At 32.8% G+C, this 18606-nt stretch overlaps 1 protein-coding gene across 2 annotated transcripts; it reads left to right on the forward strand.

Annotated features, from left to right (window-relative positions):
- The first annotated feature begins 518 nt into the window (after window positions 1-518).
- Window positions 519-13656, forward strand: LOC134686236 (heme transporter FLVCR2-like). Of its 2 annotated transcripts, XM_063545914.1 has the most exons (11): window positions 519-566; window positions 3565-4129; window positions 5366-5507; window positions 6898-7035; window positions 7692-7759; window positions 8577-8680; window positions 9473-9583; window positions 9939-10044; window positions 11028-11139; window positions 12965-13008; window positions 13416-13656. In XM_063545914.1, the coding sequence occupies exons 1-11, from the start codon at window positions 559-561 to the stop codon at window positions 13482-13484; spliced, it is 1467 nt and encodes a 488-aa protein (XP_063401984.1). In that variant the 5' UTR covers window positions 519-558; the 3' UTR covers window positions 13485-13656. The 2 variants fall into 2 exon arrangements, with proteins under 2 accessions (XP_063401984.1, XP_063401985.1); XM_063545915.1 differs by lacking the exon at window positions 9473-9583.
- The last annotated feature ends 4950 nt before the right edge of the window (window positions 13657-18606 follow it).

The raw sequence follows: 18606 nt of genomic DNA on the forward strand, positions 1-18606 counted from the left end.
TTCTCCTTATTCCGAATAAAACTGTGACAAAGTCAAAGAAATGACTGTCAAACTTATATATGAAATATTTTGAATTGAATTAAATTAAATCTAATCAGAGACAAATTTGTAAGTAGATAACACATATACCAACATAGATATGTTCCTTAGACCGATGTTTAAATAACACAATATATTTAGTACAATAATCACATACTTATTAATAAGTTTAAATTACATATGTGATGAATTCTAATTATTTTCAGAAATCTTACATACATATGTTATGAATTCTAAATATTTTCAGAAATTTCACGTCAGTCTTTTTTTATGTGGTCTGTTCATAATAAACTTTCACTTGAACAGGATTTGATACGACCTCGAGTGACACATATAGAATACCTTTCAAGGTTTTAAGGTAACGTTTGTATTCATCAAATATACAACCAAATTATACGCTTGACATTACATACTAAAAAGGAGGTTACTATAATTATGATAGATCATTTTAGATGTAACTAACATGACATTGTGTCGAGCATTGTGTATTTTGAAAATGATGAGGAAAGCTAAATAAAAATGAAAAGGTAAGGCATTTTAAAATAAAAGAAAAAGAACTAATTTACATGAGTCGCATTGTACATACCGGACGATTTACAAAAGCAATGAATGCGTCTGTAACTGTGATGAATCGAAATGATATCGTTATTACTTAAAATGCTGCTTATTAACAAGCCGCAAGGCGAAAGCTCTTTACAATATATCGTCTGCTGATTACAAACCCGACGCTAGTTTCCTGCAGACAAATACCATTTGAAACAATCCATGCCGGTGATCGATATGCATAAACCACATATTTCATGTTAAGAGTACTAATCTATCGTAGGACACAGGGGCGGATCCAGCCATTTTAGAAAGGGGGTTCCCAACCCAGGATAAAGAGGGGGGTTCCAACCACATGTCCCCATTCAAATGCATTGATCGTCCTAAAATGGGAGGTCCAACCCTAAACACCCCTCCCCTGGACCCGACACCGGGACATGTAGAAATCAATCTGGAATAAATATTAACTTAAGTAATTAAATTTATACAGTCATATGAACCCAAATACCTAACTTTCAAAATTGTGTTATGATGCACCTATAAAATAAAAGAAGATATATACTGTTTTCTATTAGAAATATGATCCTCATTTTAAAAATATATCACCCCAAGATGACGGTAAAAAACCCTTTGCAAGAGTGTGCCCCTGTGCCACGCGCTTACATAGTTCTCTGCTGGATAATGGACAGTACATCGGTTCAGAGCTAAGCTGATCTTGTTTTGTAAACCGGAATACAGAGTATGCCTATTTAGCTTATTGTTTTGACAGTAGATATTAAATCGGACTCATTTTTCATTTCAGGATTGATGTTAGGTGATCAAACTTCAGCCAACATTTTATGCACGCGTATCCGACATAAAACACGGTTGCCGTAACCTTTTCCCCCTTTTTTCCATTATCTGCAATTGAAATGCATTCGGATGGTCAACTTTGAGCTAAAGTTTCGAATGATGGTTAATTATTTTTCTTAAATATGCATAATCATACATGTATTTGACCTTCAGTTAAACAGGATAATGTATGAACTCCGGTTCACCTTGTTTGCTTTTCAAATGACCAAACTGACGTGTCAACAAATCAAATTCCTTTATTATACAGCCAACAGTTTTAAAACAAATTACTTTGAATAATCTAAATGTCAAAGGTTGTATCCCCGCTTTGAGTATTATATGTCACTTAGTTCAAATATAATTCAGTTTAATTTGGGCAATAGATAACGTATGTTTAAGTTTGAAGAACCGAGTTAATTGGTTGATTAACGTCCAGCGGGAAATATTACATGCAAATAATTCTCATGAAATTTGAAAATGCTAAACCTTGTTTTGCACAAAAATGATAAAAGGTTTCGGTTTGTAAACTTGCTAGTTATATAGGTAATAGTTTACATCTCAGACAAATTCTTGCTTTTTTTTTCAAACTGACAAGTCTTAAGCCTACTGTAAAAAGACGGGTGATCAGATCGACCCCTGAAAGTTGATGCGAGATCGCTACCACGAGCTCGACCGGCGGAGTTGCTTATTATTTTCAGTACTTTATATTCAACAAACATCGTGCGATCGTATGTTCACATTAAATACATGTAGCAAAGTATAAATATATATTCGAGTCGTTGTTTGAAATCATGACCGAGAAAAGTGTCTAGTTTTCAGAATCAAGTGCTTAGCCTTACTCACAATAATATTGACTAAAGACGAATATTAAAAAAAACTTTAAAAAAAGATGTAGTTCCATTTCTTCTCAATCATAATTGACTGATAGCTGCATTTATTGATTTGATTTTTCAAAGGAATTTTTGCCGCAGTTTCTTGTCGATCATATACCACTCATAAAGCTACATGTGTTGTTTAGATTTTAAAGTACTATGATTTTTGCCGTCGAAGTTAATGACCTCGAATTGTTCAATTTTCAACATGATTTAAAAATACATTATAACTGAATTTGCATATGCTAAATAATGCAATGATATAACTTAACATGCCAAGGGTTGTTTGCCCATGCAAAGCGTAATAATTTGAAAGTAAAGTATATTTTTGATGAAAATAACGATTGAAAGATTAAATGTGATGAAAAGATTTGAAAACGTTAAGATCGCACACATTACACATAGATTAGTTTGCTCATTCCGCTAGCTCTACATCGTGAATTAAATGTATGAGGTTTTAGATTGGGTCACCAGAAAAGGGAATAAGCCGTAATAAATTCAGAATAAAGGCCAACCAATATAAAGAAAAGAGAAAAAATAGACAAAACACAGAATAAAGAAAAATAGGGCGGTATATATATAAGGAATCACGATAGATCACAATAGGGTCCAACTTGCAAAAAAATAATATGTGAAAAAGGGTGTTGAAATATTTTTATTTTTAGAATAAAGATTAACGGGAAAATATTATAAAAAATGAAGAAAAGCATGGCTTAAAACATTTAAAATACAGAAATAAAGAACCCTTATTCAGATCGTATATCTCTATTTAAGGCAAATAATTCGTAATATTTATAAATGTGTAGCTTTAATTGCAATATTTATAACGGAATGGGCAAAATGACAATTCGATACATTTGGTTTCCTCAACTCTTTGTATCGAGTGAACAGTTCTTAGAAAAAAAACCACACGTGAACTGCGTTCTCAGAGTAAGATTGCTATGAGATGTCTATATACTATAAAAACAATACACAAAAAGAAAAAAAAACGAATCACAAAAAAAGGACAATACAACAGATCAGAAGAAGAAAAATACAACTGCGCAAACAGACAAACCACACTTTATCTACAGCATGGACATGGTGAAAATAGTCTAACATAGTACAGACACTGAATTTAGTGGGTTGCTACAATTTTCAAGAGAAAATATCCCTTTTTAGCTTTTCTAGACTGTGCGTACCAAAAATGTATAAGGTTTTATTTTTTCTTCCTGTAAATCAAAAATTTTATAATAGCACGTATCATCATATTGTTAAGCATTGACTTATTGAATTGCAGTACAATGAATGGTCAAACAGATCCGACACTGAAAGTTGCAGAAGATAAGACAACGAGAGTTACCGAAGATAAGACATCGAAAGTTACCGAAGATAGTATTCTACCCCAAGTCTACAAAAGGCGTTGGATTATACTTTTTCTGTTCTCATTTGTTTCATTAACTAACAACTTCCAATGGTTACATCTGAACATAATAGGAGATGTTTTACTTAACTATTACAATGCCAGTTTGCCAGAGGACAAATTTCAAAAGGAGACCGCTTTAGATTGGCTTTCTATGGTCTACATGCTAGCTTATATACCGCTAATCTTTCCATCAACATGGCTTCTAGACAAAAAAGGACTTAGGGTGGTCATTATTTGCGGAAGTTTCCTCAATGCAGTTGGCGCTTGGATAAAAGTAGCATGTGTTAACCCCGATCGTTTTGCGTTATTGATGTTCGGTCAGTCTGTTTGTTCGGTAGCTCAGATTTTTATACTTGGTATCCCGGCGAGACTTGCAGCAATATGGTTTGGTCCAAACCAAGTATCCACAGCAACATCTTTAGGTGTATTTGGTAACCAGGTATATTATGTAACATTACTTAGTTAATAACTAGGTTCAAATAGACGATATGAGAAACAAATCAAAGACAATTTTTACTTTTCCTATCGTGAACTTTCAATATTCATGATACATCGCCCAAGCCAACAAAAATGGATAATATATGTAAGCGTATAAAATTTGCAGGAGACTGTGATTCCGTAAAAAAATCTTTGATGGAGAAAGTCTCCTTGCAAGAAATGTACTAAAGTTCATAATGTCACCTATTTTGAAGTTTAAAAAAAAACAATTTTTGAAGAGTGTCACTATAAGTACATACCCTTTTCAATATGCAAATTTCACATGTTTGACTGTATAGGATTACAATGATACATGTCTAACACTGTACTGTTTCATTTGATTATAACTTTATTTACAATTTTGTATTTAGATTTTACTATTTTACTAAGGTAAATCAGAATTGTTAATACATTTGCATATGTTCCTTACGTCGTAACTACAATCCCATTCCCTTTCATGAATTTGACCTACCGAATTAGACTATTTACCGGATTTGTAATCACATAAGCAACACGACGGGTGTCGCATGTGGAGCAGGATCTGCTTTCCCTTCCGGAGCACCTGAGATCACCCCTAGTTTTGTGTGGGATTCGTGTTGTTTATTCTTTAGTTTTCTATGTTGTGTCATGTGTACTGTTGTTTTTCTGTTTGTCTTTTTCATTTTTAGCCATGGCGTTGTCAGTTTGTTTTAGATTTACGAGTTTGACTGTCCCTTTGGTATCTTTCGTCCCTCTTTTTGCAACTAAATTTTCAAAAAAAAGAATGGAAATTCACAAAAGAAAACCCCAACGAATTCTACAGAAAATTGATTCAAGCTGACATGCATGAAAATTGTATATTGGTTCTTCCTAATACATTATAAAAAATCTGATTGGGTGTCTAAAGAATGATAAAAAAAAAAGTGGCGCAAGATAAACCAAAGGGACAATAAAACTCACGAAACCACCTTTGTCATGACAAAAACATGACAGAAAGAAAATGAATAAACGCTACATTGAAAACTAATAAAGTGAGAGTATTCAACCAAAACCTCAACATAAATGTGGGTGATCTCAATTGCATTTGAAAGGGTAAACAATTCTTGCTCTTAATGAGCACCCACCGTGTGGTTAATGGAAATTTTGAATTCAATGCCACGTCAAATTAACAGTATAGATTACAATAATATTGCTATTTTTACATTGCCATTATTTTTAGATTGGTGCAGCTGTTGGCTTTTTACTACCTCCACTTCTGGTGAAATATAGTCCCGACATAGATCTGGTCAGCAGCCAATTATATACTTTGTTTTATATTGGTGCTGGTGTCACAACGGTTCTTTTTTTACTTGTTTTAGTTAGTAAGTATATCTGTTAAGACAATTATTTCCCTCCCTGTTCAATGCCTCTCAACACATCTAAAAACCAGCATTATGATATATTGTTTATTTGGTGCGTGTTTATGTGGTAGTGGCATTGGCGTGTTGTAACAGTGCCAAGAGGAGTTAGCTCGAGGTCATGTGTCTGTCAGAAGCAAATCCAATTTTGAATTAAAAAGTCATGTTCGTGAACAATTGAAAGGTCTTTCCTTTTTCCTTCTTAGTTTAAAAATATATGGTTTCTAAGTACTTTTATGTTCATAACAAGTGGTTGCTAAGGATAAAAATATTACTACCAGTATTAAAAATTTCATATGTACTATTCATAGTATTTAAAGATAAAAAAATTAAGTGATTGCCAAGGACTTATATATCGTTGCTAGGGACAAAAATGTCATTTCCAGTATTAAAAATTTCATATTTATATTATTCATAGCTTCTAAGTTCAAAAATATATGGTTGCTAAGGTGTGTTATGTCGTTGCTAGAGACTTGACCTCTGACCTAGAAATAACTGTGTATATCTTATAATGCCGATCATTTTGTAATTCAAAGTTTCTTTCTATCTCTAACCACTTTTGAATTATAAGCAAACAATCATCATTTCGGACACCAAAAACAGTTTTGGTGCCCTAGTTCCATAGCAGTTGGTTTAGTAAAAATTTTGAACCCAACATAACAAATGTAAATCCCGACAAGACACACATTTTCTCTCTGTTACATTTTATCACCTATCTTTTACGGTTATTGGGTAAATCCGATAACAAGCTAAGATCAAAATCTAGGTCATGACCTTGACCTTTGACCTTAGGTCAATTTTCATGGTCACGTGAATAGATGATCATTGGTGATGATCTTAGGTGGCTATAACTTACGGTTTCTGAGTTTTATTGGCCAACCGACATTGGTTAATTTTCAAAGGTGCATAACCCTTCCAATGAGTCGTTGAATCTTTTCGATCCAAATCTAACGAAGAACCAGGGTCTGTTCCTGAACAAATTCCACCCTTATTATGGTTATGGAGTTAGAATGATAACATACCCCTTTCAAATATATAACCCGTTGTATTCTTTATTTTTGAATGATAAGATAAAAAAATACAAGTTATCTTATATGTTGCGTTAATTAAAAAAAAGTTTTTGATTATGGAGTGGAGTCAATTTCTTCTTCCGACTGCTATAAAGGTTTCTCAAAAGTTCCATTAACAATAGCGATTTCTTAAACATTGACGCTTTTTTATTACCATATTACAATTTTAGCATCACTCTTTGAAAAGGATAGAAAATAAAAACAAGATATATAATAATAAATCATTTTGGGATACATGTTGTGCAGGAAGTAACAAAAGATATTATTTTTTTCTTCTGTTGTAGTTTTTAAGAAAGAACCACCACAACCACCAAGTAGAGCTCAATGGTTAGCAGTAAGAAATGCTGCCAGTCAACATTACGGTAAATCCCTGCTGAGATTAATAAAAAACAGAGGGTTTCTTTTACTGGTATTAACTTATGGTAGGTAAGTTTACTGGAATTGCTGTCGCTGTTGTATCGCTAACTTAAAAGTTATATGTCGGGGCCTTAATTTTAATGAAAACAACTAAAAAATATTACAGTTTAACAGATTATTTGAAAAAACGAGATTGATCTTATTACCAATGATCCAACTTTCCACAGAAATCAAATGAAATAAAAGTTAAACTGGAATATATATATGTATCTGTTTAAAACAGTTTTTGTGAACGTTATTATTTTCATACATCACCCAATCTTATCTATAAGTTTAATCTGAACACTTATTAACAATGAAATTCCCCGACAATGTGACTTTAAGATTACAGTAAAAAAAAATAATACAGGATGATATATCTCACCTTGACCTTAAGATGAATTAAGAACATCAATATTGGCGCTTTTGTCAAGTTCAAGAGTGAAATTGTGTCATAAAAACACGCTAAGTGTACGGGTGTCTGACAAATAACTACGCTTCTGCACACAAACAAACTCTTAGCATCGGTATTCAAAAAATAATTGACAGCTGTACTAAAAGTGAAAAAGACGACACAATCAAAATGTACGCCGAAAGCGAAAGCTCTCTTCGAGTTTTCCTAAAACATTGATTCCAAAACTACTAGCGAATATTTAAAAAAAAGTCTATGATGTTCTTTTAGGGATAAACACTGGATCCTACTACGCCATAGCAACATTACTGAATCCCGTTGTTTTGCATTATTATCCGGTATGTACATGTTCTATAATTATACAAGACTTAGTCCATTATTTTTTTGTTAATATAAACTAAACGTGATAAGGTCAGCATTTACAAATTGTAAAGAACTACAATAACTATAATAGAATAACTCGTTGTGTACATGTACTGAAGGAACTTATGATCAAGTGAGTGTTGTGAGTTACTGCATGCCTGCCATAGTTGTTTTTTATTTCATATTTAAGCATTTATCATATAAAAGTAAGAGGATGTGGTATTATTGCAAATTAGACAACACTCCACCCGAGACCGAATGACGTAGAAGTTAATTAATTTGAACTCATTTATATGTTTTGGAATTTTAAAAGTATTACGTCCAATTTCACTGAAATAGTACACATTTTACTTTGGAGTTAGCTCAGTCCCACCTCCAAATGTGATATCTTCACGCTGCGTTGAAGACCTAGAATGGGTGGCATTAGGATGTTGTCTCACGACATACTCCCCATTTCATTTTTCAATTCCAAGGATTGTGCTTAATTGGCAATCACACCACAATGTTAATCATTTCTTTATTCATATTAGTCTTTGTCGCCAAACACGATATAGATATAGTTTGCCACTCAATTCCGAAAGTCATTTCATCATTTCACCAGTCTGTCCTAAAGTCCATGAATAGAAAACTATCGTCAAAATTTTCACGAAGTTACAGACCCGGGTTTGTTCTAGTTATAATTGAAACTGGAAAAATGTTTTATATTGGGTAAGAACCCGAACATATGATTACTGCTGTTCAAAATTTGGTTATTATGAAGTCTAAGTTTATTGTCCACTTATAAATATTTAGGGTCACCAAAAAGAAGCTGGAGAAATAGGTTTGACAGTAGTTATAGCAGGAATAGTAGGAGCTATACTGGCTGGAGTATGGCTTGATAAAACTAAAACATTCAAGTAAGAATTTAATTTCAGAATATATACGGTAAATTCAAATAAAATACATAATACAAAATCCTGAACACTCTGTTCTTCTTTCTGTTCGAAAAACTCTAAATTCAGACGGTGAATTTCGGAAAGGCGTGTATTGTTACGATTAGATTATTTCATGAAATAATTAGTTTCAAGAAATAAATTCAAACGTTAATTTGCCCGTTGTTATTCTGTAATTAGTACAAAGTACTAAGATCTAGAAATACTCCTAGATACCCCCATGCTAGGGGTACGTAATGAATCCAAACAGTGCAGAAATAGAACCAGAAAAAATACCCGAGTATCCCAAAAGATAATTCAAAACGGGAGAACGGAACGTTTACAAATCCCCGGTGTATGAAATTGAGAATGGAAATGGGGAATATGTCAAAGAGACAACAACCCGACCAAAGAGTAGATTTATGTTTGTAACAACCGCAGGCCACCAATGGATCATTAACGCAGTGAGAAAATCCGGAGGTGCTCCTCGGCTGTATTTCACATGTTTAATCAGATTAAATTTATGATAATTCACATTTATATATATGGAATTAATTAGTAATTTAGCAAACAAATGACATAGGTAGACTATTTACAATCTGACGACAGAATAGTAGAAAAGTATTTATTAAAACTGTTTGCGGCAAATTTTTGGTGTTAGCTTGCTCACTCATTGAGGTATACTACATGTTATCTTTTTATACAAACTACAATGTAAAAAACACACAATAGACATGAAATAAGTGATAAAGTTCAATTTGTTAACTGTTATTTTAGGGGAACAACTGTTGGTATATATTTGCTGTCATTAGCTGGTATGGTGGCATTTACTTTCACATTGAATGTAAACTTACTATGGGTAGTATATCTATGTGCTGGAATATTAGGGTACGTATTTTCAACCTGCTGCTTGTTCCGCTTTTAATCGACAGGATACCATCAAATATGAAAAAAATATGGAGGTACATTACCTTTCACAAGACCACGAAGGGTCTTGCTTTGAGAACTGATTACAAAATATACGCTTGTCGTTTTTTGTAGATTTTTTGTTTTGAATTAACACAATAAAAAGATCATTGAATGAACACATTTTTATAACTCTCTAGTCATGCAATTGTTGTATACAGTTTTCCAAAAGTAAAATTAAGTCTATTACTATTTTGGTAATGTTTTGTATGAAATGCAGTTTTTATATGATTCGAAAACGTTCCGACTTTCTTTATCTTTTTTTTCGTTGATGCAGATTTTTCATGACTGGTTACCTGCCTGTAGGGTTTGAAATTGCTGCAGAAATAACTTATCCAGAGTCAGAGGGTACATCATCAGGGCTTTTGAACGCTTCAGCACAGGTAATATGTCCAGGTGTACTTCTCTAAATGATATTTTTGATAGAAACGTATGATGCGTGATGTTTGTGCATGAGATTTTTACACTGCCAATGTAATATGGTTTCAATAATTTATAACTATTTACACCACTGGGTCGATGCCTCTACTGGAAGACGTTTCGTGCCCGAGGGTATCACCAGCCCAGTAGTCAGCACTTCGGTGTTGACATGAAGATCAATTATGTGGTCATTTTTATAAATCTCCTGTTTACAAAACTTTGAATTTTTCGAAAAACTAAGGATTTTCTTATCCCATGCCAGGCATAGATTACCTTAGCCGTATTTGGCACAACTTTTTTGGAATTTTGGATTCTCAATGCTCTTCAACTTTGTATTTGTTTGGTTTATAACTATTTTGATATGAGCGTCACTGATGGGTCTTATGAAGACGAAACACGCGTCTGGCGTACTAAATTATAATCCTGGTACCTTTGATAACTATTGAAAGAAGTGCGACTTGGACATTGTATCTCGTGTATTTGTTTTGGCTGAACTTCAAAAACAAGGAAAACAAGTTCATCAATGTTAATGATAGTATATGTATTGACAATTATCCGGTGGTATAGAGACTATATGCTGTAAACAGTGGCGGATCCAGGATTTTTCATAAGTGGGGGCCCACTGACTGACCTAAGAGGGGGCCCGCTCCAGTCACGCTTCAATGATTCCCTATATAAGCAACAAAATTTTTTCCCAAAAAGGGGGGTGGGGGCCGGGCCCCCTGCCCCCCCCCCTAAATCCGCCTCTGGTAAAGGATAGAGGCATATTACAACCATGCTAAATAAAACAAAGGACTAAAACATTTTCATTTGGTCTTGTGTTTCCGTAAACACCGCATAAAACCCTATTTCTTAAACGTAGTTATGTTCCTCAGTATTGAACAGGCTATGAAGTCAATATAAAAAGAAATATAACATTATTTACTATCAAAAATTATTGTTTCAGCTCTTTGGAATCATTTTCACTATAAGCATGCGTGCCATGATGAATGAAGTCAGTATTTTTGGTGCTAATATTACACTCAGCTCATTTCTTCTTCTTGGAACTATTTTAACGGGTAAGTAGTGCCATTTTTGTCATCGTAATAAATATGTTAAAATAACAGTCAAGTATGAAAGTGTTATTTCCATATTTCTAGCACGAGGTTGATACCGCTGCTAGTGGACATCAAATCCCCAATGGTATTATCATTGCAGTAATCCCTGCACCGTTTATGGCATGATTCTTCGTGATTTGTTGCATTCTTTTTCTTAAATTTGTTTTCGAAAACTTTAGAAATTTTATGTTTCAAATTGACATTGGATTACAATTGTTATTATTGTTAGGTCAGTTTTTGTCAGCAGTTTAAAGTTATAACATCCTCGACTTTTGAATTTTTCTGTAAGACTATAGCGTTCCTGATAAGTAAAAATACAGAAATACTCTTCGGATGTTCTAGTTTTATACGCCCGTCAAAATTTAGATGGGACGTATTATGGTATACAAATGTCCGGTGTCCGTCCGTCCGTCCGTCTGTATGTCCGGCGTAAACATGTCGCACCGTAACTTGAGAACAATTTACCCAAATTCACGAAACTTTATATATTTTTTTATGATAATCAAATAATCTGTTTACTTTTTGGTGAAAATAAGATTAAAACTTTTTTGAGTTACGGCACTTTGTAACTAAAACAGGGTTGTGTTTTTTCATATGTCGCACCGTATCTCAAAAACGATTCTTAATTGATTATGGCTTAAAACTTTAAAAACTTCTTAGTTATATTAATCTTAATATATGTATACTTTTTGGTGATGATTCAAAATTTCATTTTTGAGTTATTGAGTACTTTGTAAAAAAAAAAAAAGGGGGGAGGGGTTTTACATGTCGCGCCATAGTTCAAAAACTATTTATGATTATTGCTTAAAACTGTACACACTTCTTTGTTATATTAATCTAAAGATCTGTATACTTTTTGGTGATGGTTCAAAATTTTATTTTTGAGTTATTGAGTATTTTGTAAAACAGGGGAGGTTTTTTTTACATGTTGCGCCGTATCTTAAAATTTTTTTATGATTGTTCCTTATAACTTTAAACACTTCTTTGTTATATTAATCTAAAGATCTGTATACTTTTTGATTTTGATTTAAAAAAAAAATATTTTAGTGATATTTAGTTTTTTGTAAAAAAAAAAAAACAGGTGTTGGGGGGGGGGGGGGATGTTCACATGTCCCGCCGTGTCTCAAAAACAATATATGGTTATTTGACAAAACTTTATCAGAAAATAATTTATGATAATTGCATAAAACTTCCACATCGGGCGTATCATGCGCTCATTGCGCAGCTATTTATTACAAGTGGAATTTTTAGAAAGTATCATCAGTTCATTAGTCAGTGCTTCTGTACTGACATTATTTATAGCATACCTTTCTGAAATTTCCCATGAATTTGAAGGCTCTTTAAACCGTGCACACGTCTCGTTCAGTGGAACAAAAAAACCCGTCACATTGCATATAGAAGAGTATTGTGCTATTTTAGCGAAATAAAATATATCCCTAATATCAGTACAAATGTACCACAGTTAACAAAAACACTATGTGCGACCCCTTCTCTCTTACTACCAAGAGTATAGTTATTGTCAGAATTTTGAAAATAAAATAAACAGAAAATAAAGTTTTCACTTTTTTTAAGCCAGTTTAAGTAAATCACTTTGATCAAAATCGAATCCCGAAAACTCTGACGAAACTATTTCATATAATATTAGGTCAATAATTAATACTTAATATTGCTGTTGTAGGTGGTATATGAAATATTGAAAATAAATTATTTTTTTGCAAGGGGAATCGCTGATTTTATACTGTACTTTTTACATTTTTTCAAACATTTCATTTTTCTCTTTATATAGCGTTTATAGGTGCTAATTACAGACGACAAACTGCTGAAAAAGAGGTACGGTATTTATAGCATATATCCGACGTACTTGTATGATATTACACGCGGCCTTAAATTATGATAAACCCACCATAAGACATAGCCTATATAATTTGTGGTTTCATTTTAATAATCAGATCTCGTTTTTTGCTATTCTCTCGAAATATTTAGTTTCAAGAATATGAAACCGAATTACAGTCAACGCAATACATTTCAATTTGCTAGTTTAATTTATTCAATACTAAAACTTACACAAATAGTAGTTAAGTTCAACTTGATATTAAAAAAAACCCACACACACACAGATGACACACTCTCAAAATAACGGAACAGGCAAGGCAATGTGTGCATATTCCTTCAAGTGTCTAATAGAAGTTGAAATATATTTATATATAACGATTTTGTTTTGTTTCGCTTTATTTCAGAGAATTTCTAGAATAGATTTCCTAGACATCAACATTATTAAAACGAAAAACGATAAAAACGCTGCATAAAAGGACAATAGGTGTCATTATTTGTTTGCTGTTTGCGATGCATCCTGCGACGACGATTTCGAAACGGTCTTCCATGTTTGACCAAAAATATATAACAAATATAACAAATATATATAATAGATATGAATATGAATATATACACTGTCATGCTGTTCTACATTTTCTATGTCCCAATAAAAGTATAAAATAAACAAGAAGATTTTCATTTAGGCTTTATTGTTTCACTTGCCCTAATTTCAATAGTACTATGTCCTCTCTCTTGATATAAAAATCCATAGTTGTCACATCTCACTTTATAATTTACTTGGTTTTCCTCATTGATGTAAATCAAAAGAAACGAAAGATACCTCGGGGACTTTTAGATATCCTAACTTGGGGAAGAGAAACTGACAACCCATGGTAAAAATACGAAAGTTATCTCTGAAAACTCGGTATAGCTGCCACTGATCGCATGTACATAACAAAATATTTGAAACATATTGATAGACCAAAAGAAAAATTTCTATTAAGTGCGGGACTATCAGTATAGGAAATCTATACAAAAAAGAAACATTTAAAGTGTCGTTTTAATTTATTTCAGTTCAAAAATTTCAGATTGGTTCATCTGCAAATTAATAAGACTTGATCACTTTATATGCCACTAGTCTAAATATCACATGTTTTAAGATAGTCGGTAAGATAAATTCGTTACATAGTGTGCCTATGACCTAATACAATATATATCGGGTCAGTAAATTCCATATGGGATGTGAGTGAAGCATACGAAAATGTAACCAGACTGAGTGTTGTTTTGTGTTTTGGTTCCGAGTCTGTACTAAATAAATCTGGTGTTTTGTACAATGATGCATGGAACGAAAGTAAAGGAACTATCGTTAATATCAAAGTTTCAAACAAACCACACCAACAACATACAACTAACTTCTCTGGAACAAACATATATACATCACACTAATTCTAATAGAACTGTGAAATTCCGTGTCATTGGGTTTTAAGTATCTGACAATTGCTTAGTTTTTTGTTTCTACAAGCTTTAGGGTGTTTTTTCATGCCATCATAACGAAGAGAAAAGAGAAAAAAAACTTACAGCAAAGGATTAAATGATCCAGATATTTCAGTCTGAATACATTGAATATAGAACAGATGCAAAAACGTCTATGTCATAATTTATATTATATATGTTTGTACTTGCAAATAGCTGATATGTGGACAAAGGGCTATATACTAATGACAAAGACTGAATAGACAATATTAAATCGTGAAAACGGAACATTACAAAATGTGTGCAGGTCTTATATAACAATATCTTTATAACAAAATTATTAAAACAATATCTATTTACATAAAAATGTGTTGTCCTTATGCAGATGACATAAGAATTAAACTGTCTTAATCGATCCATATGGCACTGGATTTGTAATAATCTTGATTGCATATTGGCTAAGATCACAGTTTCGTGTATCACAATCATTTGAAGACAGTTTGTAACTTTGTATTGAGTGTTCAGAAGAGGAAATTTTTCGGACAATAAATTTAGTTTAACTCTATAAAGCAGTGAATTATTTGTTTATACCAAATAGCTACTACCAATTTATAATCACTAAAACATTTAATTTTCGGTCATACTTTTTTCTTTCCAAGCTGACTTGTCCAGTTTTAAAATCCCGATCTTCAAAAAATGTCGTATCCTTCAATGTAATTTACGAGTCCAAAGGCCTATGACTATGGAAACACACAACATAACAGACAATAAGTAACTTTTTCATGTTCATTTTATTCCTATATATCTATATTATAGAGACTAATTAATTTTGACTTATGATAGTTAAAAGTGAAAATATAACCAGAAACAAAGCATTCATAATGTTTGCCTATGTCAAGTAAAAATTGTTCTCATACGGGACGTCGTTCAAACAAATCCATCATCCATACATCAAGTTACCGTGTGAAGGATACAAAAATATCAGAATCTTGTCATGAAACTAATATAACTCTCAAAAATGTTAATTGGAGGCCGCAATGTAATCTACGAGTCGTAATCTACGAGTCATGCTATCACAGAAAATGGGTGTATCGATGGAAAGGGAGTGTAACGCATATACATATCTTTCCTTTCGAGCACCTCTTTCAATTGGTGGTTCCATTGGCGGCATGATTTGAATTGATGACAAAAAAATAACTCATCCAAATTGTCAACAATCAGGTAAGTCAAAATATTTTCCCATTCATATTTATATGTTGTAATTTGATGTGCACAAATCTCATCTGTGAATGATTTTTTGTTATTTCATCACAAACATCAGTCAAAATTATTGAATTCATTTGTTTTTATATTTTTTTTTATTATTTTTGTCAAAAAGGCGAAGTCTAAGTCACAAAGGATGAAAGAATACAGAGAATGGAAAAGGCATCTTTAGGAGAGCACCGGTTGATACAAGAAAGTAATAGAACCAGGGAATATTATAAACCAATAAGTCAACGTAACAGTAAAGAGAAGAAGTTGACACTAGATATCCATCAAACTGAAATTGATGCAGTTGAAATACATAACAATGAAGTTCAAAATAAATGTATCAACAGAAAGGGAAATATTTTTAGAGCATCACATAAAGAAAGGGTCTTATGTAGTAGCAAAATATGACAACATCGTTTTGAATGGGTAAAGTGTTAGAAATAATTGCCACTTGAATACAAATCTAATGTAATATGAAATATACGTGAATTAATCTTAATAAAATTACACATTACCATCTAAATAGACAAATTATAATACTGATTCAACTTCATTATAATATTAAAAAGATGCTTGTATAACACGATCATTGTATGACTGTCTTCAGACTTTTTGTCTTCAGAAGTATTCGATCTGTGAGGTTAAAATATAACTGTATACCCATTAAAACCATCAAACCTTTTCAAAGGTCTATCTATCTTATATAGTTTTATAGATAATTTATATACATTCCAGTAGAACATTCAGATGAGGCCGACTTAACTGTATCTGTAGTTTCTCTATTTCGATGGGATAGATGCGTTCCACATAGTCACCAAATTTTTTATTTTTTTTTAGTGAAAGAACATCATCTATATAGCGGAAAGTAGAATTAAAGGATACTGCTAACTTCTTGTCTTACTTCCTAAGAAGTTCCTGCATGAAGTCAGCCTCATGATAATAAAGAAACAGTCTGTTGAAAAACACGTCCTCCGGACGTAACAAATACGTTGTCAATCAAGACATCAAGCAGCTTGATAATATCAGTTTCAGAGAATTTTTTGGTTTGAATCAGAGTGATCCTTTACAAAAGGGAGACAGGTAACAACAACAGTGATATCGACCAACTCTTGTTAAATAAACCATTAAAAGGAAAGGAGATTTAAAAATTTATAGTCCTACGAAACGTTTTTCTAGATTTAACTTCATCAGGAACGCTCAAACACAAACAGTAGAAATCCAAAAACGTATGATTGCGTCTTAATTTGGGCAATACACATGTTTAAATTGTTTTTCTTTATTTTGAGAATGATGAAGTAATGAACAGATAACGTAATCTTCCAATATATTTACTGGAACTCTGCCATTCATCAATCAAAACTTATTTTACATAAGAATTGAAAGTTTAAAAGTAGTACAGTTTAGATTGATAAAAAAAAGTTTAAATAGATAAAATCCTGTCTTATAACATTAACGGTACCAATTTTCTTGCACCAGATGCGCATTTTGACAATATATGTCTCTTCAGTGATCCTAAAGTTGTATAAATAGTTTATAATGATTTTGCTGAAATTTTAGGTATTTTTTGGATTGAATGCCCGTGCACATGTTGTCAACCATACATGACGATCTACCGAAGTCTATATTAGGACAAAAATAATACATTTAGTCGGACATTTTAATTCGAGGCCAACTAAAGAAAACCACGAAAAAAATTACCCCACGAATAAACGTACTTTCACAGTACAACTAAAACATTTGTCGGCGTGTTTTACACTTTTAACGTACAACATGAACAAGTAGACTGTGAAATAACAAAAATACTGAACTCGAGAGGAAATTTAAAACAGAAATGGCAAAATCAAAACATCTAACCAATGAAATCAGCTGCCATATTCCACACTTGGTACAGGCATTTCAACATGTAACTTACTAATCCTCTAACTTTTATTACAGTCGCATAAAATTCAATTATATTGACAACAATGATGAATGTGTGAACAAAATAAACAGACATACTTTGTTCCTTGTGTCTTTTTGCTGTCGGGATGTACAAGTACCCGGCCATGTCCACTTGTATTTTTGTCCATCTGATGAGTTAAGCCTTTTTTAACTGATTTTTATAGCTCGTTCTCATGTTTGCATTGGAAACGTGTTAGGTGGCAAAACGTCATTTCAGTGATGAGTCCATATTTCGCTTACGAAGAAGTGATAGAAGTATGAGAGTGTATAAAAAGTATACACACGACAAAAGGAACGTTATACAGAGGCATGCATGTGTGCATTAATGTGATCGCTTGGGTGGTGGTGGTGTGATGGTTTTGGCAGGAATCACGCAATGTGGATGCACTGACTTGAAGTTTATAAACTCCCAGTCAAACTGTCAAGTTTTACTACTTTTTAAAATGCTACGTTTTAACTACGTTTTGAATACAAATGTCCCGTACGTTGTTTTGGAGGCTTTGTTTTATTAGGTTTGTGCTAAGTTTTTATCCCTTTTTGCTACGTATTATTCATGATTAGTTCGTGTAAACCCACGTTTCCAACGCGCATTGATATGTTTCGATTCGTAGTAAGCATGTTGTGTTACTTTCCTCTCAGCTTTGATACGTATTTACTAGGTTTCTACTTCGTTTCAATTTTCGCTACGTTAGTTGTTGTTAATTTTTCAAAACATACTGGGCATGTCCCGTTTGAACAAGGGATCACTATCTTTCGTCACGCTTCGTTACGTATATTCCCGTTTCGCTACGCTTTCAAAACAAAGATAAACGTAGCTCTTGAAACGTGACAGTGTGATTTGGGTTTAAACGGAAGTCCTACTGGAGTTCGTTATCGTGACGAAATTCTTTCTCTAATCGTACAACCCTGTATTGCAAGGCATGGGAATCGGCATTCCTTCCAACAGGACAA

The sequence above is a fragment of the Mytilus trossulus genome, chromosome 10, assembly GCF_036588685.1.
Source record: "Mytilus trossulus isolate FHL-02 chromosome 10, PNRI_Mtr1.1.1.hap1, whole genome shotgun sequence".
NCBI lineage: Eukaryota > Metazoa > Mollusca > Bivalvia > Mytilida > Mytilidae > Mytilus > Mytilus trossulus.

Excerpts from the sequence above, each read along its gene's own strand:
- LOC134686236 (XM_063545914.1), top strand. Across the intron at positions 4,130-5,365 it reads TAGGTGTATTTGGTAACCAG|ATTGGTGCAGCTGTTGGCTT; the intron begins GTATATTATGTA and ends CATTATTTTTAG. Across the intron at positions 5,508-6,897 it reads TTTTTTACTTGTTTTAGTTA|TTTTTAAGAAAGAACCACCA; the intron begins GTAAGTATATCT and ends CTTCTGTTGTAG.